The sequence below is a fragment of the Schistocerca gregaria genome, chromosome 2, assembly GCF_023897955.1.
Source record: "Schistocerca gregaria isolate iqSchGreg1 chromosome 2, iqSchGreg1.2, whole genome shotgun sequence".
Taxonomy (NCBI): Eukaryota; Metazoa; Arthropoda; class Insecta; order Orthoptera; family Acrididae; genus Schistocerca; species Schistocerca gregaria.
Window position 1 is genome coordinate 339,486,547 of NC_064921.1, and position 10,840 is coordinate 339,497,386.

The 10,840-nt window shown below is 38.8% G+C and overlaps 1 protein-coding gene across 1 annotated transcript; it reads left to right on the forward strand.

Annotated features, from left to right (window-relative positions):
* The first annotated feature begins 709 nt into the window (after positions 1-709).
* Positions 710-10,014, forward strand: LOC126337006 (uncharacterized). Its single transcript, XM_050001251.1, has 2 exons — positions 710-897; positions 6,402-10,014. The coding sequence occupies exon 2, from the start codon at positions 6,402-6,404 to the stop codon at positions 8,622-8,624; it is 2,223 nt and encodes a 740-aa protein (XP_049857208.1). The 5' UTR covers positions 710-897; the 3' UTR covers positions 8,625-10,014.
* Positions 10,015-10,840: the final 826 nt, after the last annotated feature.

Below are 10,840 nucleotides of genomic sequence, written 5' to 3' on the forward strand. Positions count from 1 at the left end.
ACACTAGATCGCGTGTTTCTCCCCCCCTCTCTCCCCCCCCTCTCTCCCCCCTCCCTCCCTCCCTCTCCTCCCCCCCCTCTCTCTCCCCCCTCTCTCCCCCCCCTCTCTCACCCCCTCTCTCCCCCCCCTCTCTCTCCCCCCTCTCTCCCCCCCCCTCTCTCTCCCCCCCCCTCTCTCTCCCCCCCCTCTCTCTCCCCCCCCTCTCTCTCCCCCCCCTCTCTCCCCCCTCTCTCTCTCCCCCCCTCTCTCTCTCCCCTCCCCCCCCCCTCTCTCTCTCTCCACACACACTTTGTGGAGGTGTAGGTTTGGAAAAATGCGCTGTTTCGTCTGTAATTTGAACAGTTGTCCAACAACCTCAATTTTTTTCTTCAGATTTACATAACAACATTAATTACATAGCTCAGTAAATAAATATCCCAACACACTGCAAAGGGTGCAGAGGGAGAGTGGAGGTGGCATGGCGAGGGGGGGCTGAAGGTAGAGAGTGAATGTTGGTGGTCTGGGGGAGGGTGGGAGGAGAGAAAGGGAGGAAAGAGTATGAGAGTGGGCGGGGAGAGAAAAGTGTGGATTCGGGGAGACTGGATGACTATATTTCAAAATATACTTTATATTTCTTAAAATTAAAATGAAAAAACTAGTTTATTGTTGTTCTTACATTAATGCATTCGACATCAGAATCACTGCTTAAAACATTTTGTGTGTACAACATTCATCTTTCACACAGGTTAATAAGTGGCTGGCTGAACAGACATCACTTATTCCAGAACAGCCACTTGCTTCAGATTATCTAACTGCTCCAAGGCGCAGAAGACCAAGGGTTGATCCATCTCTTCTGGATTGGAAAAAACTCACCGGAGAGGAAAATGTTTCAGTAATAATAGGCTGACAGGCAAAAAGGTAACATTTCAATAATGGTTTTATCTTTTATCTAAATATGTTTTAGACTAATTCAGAAAACCAAACTTATACACTCTAAGCCATTTTGTTACTATCCCAGCATTTCACCCTTACCATGGCCGTAATGTCCAAATGTTGCAACGCTCCCCATTGCTGACTGAATATCAGACCAATAAACCATTTCTGGTACTATATCATGCGCCATCAATAGATTTGTGCATAGTAGTATTGGACTGAAAATTAGTATTATTGTTCAGATTTCCAAATGTATTTGGTAAGTCCTCTCCACAAGCTCAGTTCACATATTTACACATGAGAGTACATCAAATTCCATTTCCTAAGACATCAATTGCCTTTCCTGTGGCATTTGCTAACTGCGACCTTTAAAAACTTTTATGAAAGCAGGAAGAACTCAACCTACTGCATTTTCTGCCTCCAATAAAAATGTTCTATTTGTTGAATGGAAAGAATGAACATACAAAAGTTGTTCCTTTTTAGTTTAATAACAAAACGTCTTAATTCTATAACTTGCAAATTTCACATTCCATCAGAAGTAGTATACAAAAAATCATTTGGTACACATACACTATGTGATCAAAAGTATCCAGACACCTGGCTGAAAATGATTGAAAAGTTCATTTCACCCTCCATTGGTAATGCTGGAATTCAGTATGGTGTTGGCCCACCCATAGCATTGATGACAACTTCCGCTCTTGCAAACATACATTCAATTAGATGCTGGAAAGTTTCATGGAGTCCGGCACTAAGGAGAGGTATCGATGTTGGTCGCTGAAGTCTGGCATTCCAAAACATCCCAAAGGAGTTCCATAGGATTCAGTTGAGGACTCTGTCTAAGCCAGTCCATTACAGGGATGTTATTGTCTGTAACCACTCCGCCACAGGCCGTGCATTATGAACAGGTGCTCGATCATGTTGAAAGCCGCAATCACCATCCCCGAATTTCTCTTCAACAGTAGAAAGCAAGAAGGTGCTTAAAATATCAAAGCAGACCTTCTGTGATAGTGCCACGCAAAACAACAAGTGGTGCAAACTCCGTCCAAGCAAAACACGACCACATCATAACACCACCACCACCACCACGGAATTTTACTGTTGGCACTACACACGGTGGCAGATGATGTTCACGGGGCATTTGCCATACCCACATCCAATTACCACATTGTGCCCCATGATTCGTCACTCCACACAACATTTTTCCACTGTTCAATCGTCCAATGTTCATGCTCCTTACACCAAGCGAGGTGTTGTTTGACATTTACCGGTGTGATGTGTGGCTTATGAGCAGCTGCTCTACCATGAAATCAAAGTTTTCTCACCTCTCGCCTAACTGTCATGGTACTTTCAGTGGATAATGATGCAGTCTCGAATTCTTGTGTGATGGTCTGGATAGATGTCTGCCTATTACAAATTACGACCTCTCTCTCCAACTGTTGATGGACTCTGTCAGTCAACAGACGAGGTCGTCCTGTATGCTTTTGTGCATACCCAATCACCTGACCATGTTCAAAGTCCGTGACCTGACCATGTTCAAAGTCCGTGAGTTCTGCGGAGCACCCCTTTCTGCTCTCTTTGATGTCTAATGACTACTGAGGTCGCTGGTATGGAGTACCTGGCAGTAGGTGGCGTAACAATGCACCTAATATGAAAAGTATATGGTTTTGGGGGGTGTCTGGATACTTCTGATCACATAGTGTAATACACTGTTTAACCTGGTACCTCCTACCAATGGCAGGTGTCTTATCTAATGGCTTCCATGGGCAACAAAAATTTGATTTTGAATATTTCTTGTAGTTAATAGCTGAATTTAAAAATTTATAAGTGCAGTCATAATATACTCGTGAAAAGGTATAATCTTAGATTTAAAGTTTAATTTAATAATACAAATATTAAAGTTAGAAACTGTGTGTTTGTCTTCAAGCAACTTGACTGACTGAGTTCAAATACCAAGACTTTGTTCATCTAGTATTTGAGAATGAGAGCAATTAACAACTTCTAATAAATTTTACACTTTATTCCAAACCTTTAGAGAACTTTTTCTCACTGACATCCCCCATAAAATTTTGAAAGGTTCAAAAGTTCATCACTTAGTTTACTACATTTTCACTGTACTAGCAATAAAACTTCACCATTAAGTATGACATTTTAATATATTACTTCTTTACTACCGACTCTATTCACAACATAATTTGTACCCAGATTATATTCATCCATTGTTTAATAATGAGAGTGGCTACAATGTAACTTAAGCATAATTTCAAACCTTTTCTAAGCTTTTTCTCGCTTACATGCGTAATGTCAAATTAACTCATTTGTAAAGTAATCAGACACTTGATATTTTATACATGGGTGTTCAATTCTATAAGGAATTGGTGGTTTAGTGGTTGATAGTGTTTAATATTGAAGGCAGTAATGTTCTAATTCCATATTCACAATTATCTCACAAATGGCTCGTTTTTGGATTCATATTTACTTTAATATTTGTGCTTCTATTATCATATACTTCCGCCCACGTTAGTTTTTCTTAGTAATTAAAGTATATTTCATGTACAGATTTTGTACTTAGGCCCCTCTCAGCTTGGCATCTTAAGCAGCCACTTGTGTCGCTAGAGCCTTAAGGCAGATCTGGGAACTGGTCAAGGTATACTCTAATAAGCACTATAAACCACTGCAGGCTACGAGTAATGCATTAAGGGTACTACTAATCTAGTCATACTGATAATTAAGAGAATTACTTATAAATTGCATTATAGATCTTAGGATACTAAGAGCCATTTTTAAAAAAAAATACTGCTTGTTAAAAGGAGGGAGGGAGAAGGGGGTGTCATCATGAGCTGATTGGTAATAGTGAGGGGGGTCTGCAGTGGTTGCTGTGTTCATCAAATATCTCAAATATTTTGTAACTGAACATAGAAGAAAGTCAGTTTCTTAACTGCTGGCAAAGCCAAGAGCTGTTTAATATAAAAAAGTCCAAATATGCTGCTAAGTGGAAGAACCAGCAAGTGCTAATTTATTCTTTTTCATATTTTTTTATGTCTGGGCTTTTCAGTTTTCTGTCAGTAACCAACTTATTGCTGACTTTGGCATCACAATATAAAACTCCATTCTGAAACCTAGAAATGAATGCACAGTCTATATGAAAATTGTTTTTGCTTTTAGTATATGGCTGTGAACTTCACAGTTCAGCCTCCAACCACAAACACCATTAGGAGATATGAGTATCTGTATATTGGTGTAAGAAACTGTAAGTCCTTAAAGAAGCTTTTGCACAGTGTTCTGTTATCAACTTTATTCAATTTATGTGCTTTAGTACAATATATATTTTTTTACATTTGCCCCAAGAGATCCTGCCGTAGGACACTATTTAATGAAAGTGTGCTAGAAGACTTGTCTGCCATGTTGCATCTGCCTGTCTATATTAATGCCTAGGAGCTCTGCACTTAGAACGAATGTGCACCCATTGATCTAGATTTGTAGCACTTGTAAGTCATTTTTATTTGTTTGGTATTATATAGTAAAAGATTTTGCAAGATAAGGATCAAGGTGTAAGCTGTGAACCGTTTGTAAGCCAGTTGTCTTATACTCCACAGTATTTCTGGTGTATATGTGTTTCGACTTTTTATCTGTATACTTGTCATCAGCAAACATTACATTTTCGTAAGACCCTTCCAATATCCTCAGTAAATACTTATTAAGAACAAGAACAGGAGAGGGCCCAGTCCAGTAGTGAACCTTGCTGCACACCACATTTAATGTTTCCTGGCGGTTTATTTAATCTTACTTCTGTGTATCACTTTCTAATGCGACCTTCAGTTTTCTGTTTTAAGATAAGACTATCAATGCAAGGGGAAGACCTTTAGTGCCAAGTGATGTTACTTTCCTTTGACAGATTTAACACAATGTTATTTGCTGCGCTTCATTGTAAGCCTTTCCTGTTATTCTCATAGCCGTCTGGTATTAATGTGTTTCACTCTTTACCACTGCACTTTTATCATGAGCAGACATCATGCAGTGTCCCAAATACATTATATATTTACATCAAGAACAGGAGTGGAGAAAACACTGAACTTCACAGAGCAACGCCTTTAATGTTTCACCATAATGTCTTAAGTCTTGTTCCTGTTGTATCATTTATTGACATGAACTTCAGTTTTTCGTAGTTGAGGCACGAGTTCCAACTATGTGAGAAATTAGCGCTATTCCACCATAGTTTTCTCAGTAGAATTTTATAATCCACGTGACTAAAGAGCTTGGTATACCCCCAGGAAATTCCAAAAGAGTAATAATTATTGTTTAGTTCTGCCAGAACTGAATTTGCAAGATAGGTTATTGCTTTCTCTAGAAAGTGTCCTGTATGGAGACCAAACTGAGCGATTTTTCAAGTAAGTTCTCAGAAAGTTGAGGCAGTATTCTAAGCTACATGGTCATGTCGAAGTAATGTGGCAAGCTGCATCAAATCAGATTTTGGGCTGCAGAATACAACTACTACATCAGTCTTTCAGAAAATATGCATTGCTCCATCAGCTGATGCTCTCAAGAAGTCGGCACTTTGTTGAAGTACCAATCATTATAATCAGTAAGAGTTCCTGCTTTTCAATGACCCAGTGATTGTTGTGATGTTTTTAAAACGTTTTGGCTAATGTCTGGTGGTGGATTGCCTTAGTGAATCTGGTTGATCTGTTTCGGTGGCCCCGTTTACCCCATCCTTATGGAAGAATTTTGTGCTAAACCTCCCAAATTTTACATTAGCTGCTTGTACCTTCAGTAGGTTTAATATTATTTGCCTTTCCAAGTTTGTATGTTTCAACTCTACTTTTTATTATATTGCCTATACTGTGCCCTTGGAATTTTGAATATTTTTGTACATAGTACGTGGGTTTTATCTTCCTTTTTGATTATGTATCACAGTGATGAAATAAGTAGCACTATTTTGTAGAGCCAGAAGCTGTACAAAGCTATAGTAATAACTGTTCATTATCAGAGGATGCTGCTAAAACAATAGTTTGCATACTGTACAAGATACACAGTTGAATAAAGGAGGAGAAAATTAATTTAAAATTTACATGTAATTCAACAAAAAAGGGGAAAATTAATTTACAATCTATATATAATTAAACAAAATAGTGGAGAACTCGGTGGTCTTCACCCAGAATTGGGCAGCAGCAACTGCAATGTCTTCACAGATTATCCATTGGGATATTACAACGGACCGATGTAATGCGATTGCAGAGAATATACAATGTGTCAAGGCCACCCCTGGATTTACCAACACCTGATCTTAGCTTTTCAGTAATCTCCATGTGAATCAGTCAAAGTACTTCCAGCCATTCACCAGGTTTCATTTAAGTAGTTGCTATATAAAATAATAAAATAATTTCATTGTGATAATTTGGGTAACTACTTTTTCAGGAGCAGCACAGTGGTTTGACCGAAGTGGTTATTTATCTTGCATATTTTCACCCTTGAAATTATTATTCTTTTTACAGATGACTGGGAATAAAGCACCACAGCTGAAACGATTAGCACAGTGGTTACTGGAGAATCCAATGTTTGATGTTGATCCAAAATGGGCAGAACTGGTCAAAGAGAGGGGTAATCTCCCACATGACTTGCAGAAACGTGTACCAGCAAATGAGAGGAAGAAAGGCCCTGGACGACCACCTCTGCTCTCCAGTCCACCAGGGCATCAGCCAACTGTCAGCCAGCCCAATCTAGGAACATCAGTGGCATCATCAATCCCATTCCCTTCATTGGCAACTGCAGGGCTAAGTGGACTTTCAGCAGCTGGCTTAAATCCCAGCAGTATACTGTCAGGATTATCTTTGGGTGGTTTTGACCCAAAAAATAATCCATTGCTTCTCCCCTTCAGTGGAATGCCAAACATGAGTGCTTTAGGGAGTATGAGTGGACTTGGAAATCTTAATAACATGAACTTGACAAATTCCTTATTTGCAAATTTAGCAAACTTGGGATTGCCGTCATTAGCAGGCATGGATGGAAGTGACCTTGGCGTTGTTGCGTCGGGATCAGCCACCAAAACAAAGAATCGAAAACCAGCTGACACTGAGCGCAGCCATAGTTCCACAAAACCACCACCTGTGTCATCTGCTTCATCAAGTATTCCATCTTCTGCATTACCTTTCTTTTTCCCAAATCCAAGTCTCCTGTACACTCCTCTTGGACTTGGTGGGCTAAACCCATTTTCAATGCAACCAGGTTCCATGTCTTCAGCATATGACAGTCTAGCTCAGCAGTGTGGTTTGTTGAATGGGAGTCTCGGTGTGTCAGGAGTATCAACATCAACATCGGCATCATCGTCAACAAGGACTGGGAGTCATAAGACTCAGAGCACGTCACGTGCAACTACTGTCACGTCGTCTTCTCCGTCATCAAATACCAGCAGTCACAGGCATCAACGTTCATCTACACGGGACATTCTTGACCGCGCACAACAGCAGCAGTTACAACAGCTTCTGTTGCCGCATGATACTCACCTGCTGGAGAGCCTCAGTAGAGTACATTCTGTAGAAAATGCTTTTAGGAATGAGAAACGATCAAGAGAGTCTGATCGGAAAGAGACCATTGATGTGCTACGTGGTGAGAAAAGATCTAGGGATGCTGAACGCAAAGATGTCGCAGAGAATTTGAGTAAAAATCCACAGGTAGATTATCCTTTTAGGGCAGAAGACAGGCCTTTGAAAAAACTGAAGGCAGAATTAGAAAGAAAAGATTCAGCAGAAAATCTAACTCCCAATTTTGTATCGAATCTATTACCTCATAATGAGGAATGGCTGAAGCGTTCTTGTGATGTGGAAATGAAAGATACACTTGAAAACCTTTACAGAAGCTCACTTGAGGGAATAGACAGAGATGACAAAATGAATAAGAAATCCTGTGATAATACCACGGACAAAGACGTTGTAGAGAGTTTTTCAAGTGTTAATAATGTGTGCCAAAGTGAAGAAAGGTCTAAGATTTCAAATGAGACTGACTCTAGAGAGGTGGAAAATGTACATGACCCACCATTTAAAAACACTTTTGATACGGACGCACAAAATGTTAGTGACAGTGCAGAAACAGAGACTCTACCCGTTACTGCACCTCCACCTGATGTTTCAGTGGATCAGGCAGACACTCAGTCTGAAGCTCTTAATGCGTCTAATGTTGTTTTACCTTCGACAGCTCAGGAAGAAGTAAAAGATGACTCTAAAGAAATAGTGGATGGTGATGACAAAACCATCACTCCAGAAACAGCATTACCGTGCTTGAAGGAGCAACCGGTGCCTCTTACAACAGATGCTGATTGTGGGGGGAATCCAGCTGATTCAAGCACAACTCTTCCTCTCTTGCCAGAGGAAGTAGCACCTGCACTGCCCCCAGAACCAGAACATTCTCCCCTGGAGTTAGCAAAGCCTCAGAAGCCAGCAGCAGCAACAGCAGCTAATTCCAATAGTCGCCGGTCCCGCAGTGCCAAGAAATCTAAGGAAGTGGGTGAGACTGTAAATGTAGAAAGGAAGGTGCTTCGAAGCAGTGCTGGTCGTGCAGCAGCAGCAGCAGCAGCTAGAGCAGCAGCCGCTGCTGCAGCTGCTGCTGCTATTGCAGAAAGTAGTGGTGAACATGACACAGTAGAGGTTGGTGCAGCCGAGGAGAAAGCTGTAGAAGGATGTGGTGGAAGCACTGGTGGACCTAGCGAATCTGAGGAAACGTAGCATTGGCAGTATTCTGTCCCTGTGTAATTTAATACTTCACATTACATCAGTACTCTTGGTTGTATTGTTGTCTTTTTTTTTTAATTTTAATGTTATTGACTGTGCATTCTGTGATAGCCTTTTCCAACCATAACGTGTAGTGTATGTACTGTGTTAGTTGAGCACATGATTTTCAAATTGGAGGGTGGGGGAATGTTAAGAAGAAAATTGTTTTCCCCTGCTCATCGTACATAACTGCCATAAATAGTATGTCAGAAATGTGAGGAAACCTGTGTTCATGTGTGAATGAAATTTTGTATTCACATGTGAATATTATTATTTTGCTTTCTTGTCCTTTATTTTCTTTTGTTCACTGTCATGTCTGTATTATTCACACACACACACACACACACACACACACACACACACACACACACACTTGCACATGTTCATATATAAACATCCATCTATTAAAAAAAATATAAATATAATATATATATATTTATCTTGCTGTATTGTAATTCTGTCAGGCACAGTGTGAGAGAAATGTGTTGGTGAATGATTGCCTGTAATCTCAAATATAAAGAGTTACTTGTGGTTTTTAGCATAATATATGCTATTGCGTTTGTGGAAGTGAGAAAAAGATGTTGAGTTTTGTATTACCTGAGCTAAAATTTTAGAATGTGCTGGCAATCATTTATCAGTATTATTGCTTTCAGACAGTGCACTGTTTTTATATATTATGTTACATTATACAGAATTCCGCAAACACGTCACTATGTATATATTCAACATCTGTGTAAAATGAGAATGTGCTCGAATCACAAAAGAAAAAAAAAATTTAAAAAAATGAATGCGAACGGTTGTAAAGGGTATGTTCGAATGGCTGATGTTTTATTTAACTGTAACAATAATTGTAGCAAAGGAAATACATACTGTTGTTACTTAGTATTAGTTAGTAATTTATAAACTGAGTAAATTTCCCCCAGAAAACTCAAAGATACGTCGTAACCTGTGCACTATTTATTTTTTAAATTAATCTGGATTGCATTTAATATTATGAGCTTTGCTCGTTTGTACCGTATAAAGTCTGTGAGACAAAGAAAGACTATGAGTATTAGCACATCACAGAAGTTGGAATTGCATGAAGTCAGATTGCTAAGTTTAAAAAAATATATATATTGCAATGGCAGCTCATTTCGTTCATATGACTGTTGTGTTTAATTTAATGAAATTTATCGCATGCTGTAGTTGCTGAATTATGTTCCTTGTTTTCATTTGGTCTTGATACATGGTTATGAAGGAATTTGTAAGCAGTGATCAGAGACAAAGCTTCAGCTGTAACCTGGTGTCAAATATATAAGAAGAGAGGTAAGTGTTACAATAAATAAATAAATAAACTCTTTTTAGAGCCTTTGTTTATCTAGTTACCTGCAACATCCCAATTTCGTAGTGTCTATATGTTAAAAGAATTTGGTCCGTTCCTGAATAATTTTAATGTTACTTGGGAAAATAGTTGAACATGATCTTCACAACAAAAATTGGAAACACTCTTTAGCAAGAATATTTTTCCTTTGTTAATCATGATCCTGAGGACATTGGTCTCTCATGTAAATTGTTATGCAACTATTCACGTATCTTTCCTGTTCTCCACAAACTTCGGTATATGCATCAGTATGTTTCTCAGGCAGAACTACTTTATTCACCATTGCTTCACAGTGTAGTTCAAAAATGAAACTATTGAGTTCTGAGGAACAGTTTATAAAAGCAGATGGTGTAATAAAAAATTATTAACAATATTTTTAAGAATCCACATTTAGACATTAACTTTGTGTGCTTCCCCAATACAAGAAGTCTTTTCTTTTTGAAGATTTTATACTGACAGGTGCTTTATAATTTTGAACATTAAAGTTGTGTTGTATTCTGTAGAAGGAAAACTCTCAGAAAATTGTGCATAGATTCAAAATATTGAACATTTCACATTGCTGACATCAAATTTTTGATAATATTTTCACAAAATTCAAAGTTCAAATAGATATGATACACACTGAATGTGATAACCTGAGCTAAATGAATTAGCATATGTGACTGGGAAATAACTGTTGGTTGCTCTTATGTTGTCAGATGTAGAGCTTGAATTCTAGTTATTAAGTGCTGTCATTTGTAAATGTCAGATGGCATAACTATAAATTCAGTCCCCTTCCCTCTGAGGTAAAAGTCTATTTATTTGTCTGTTA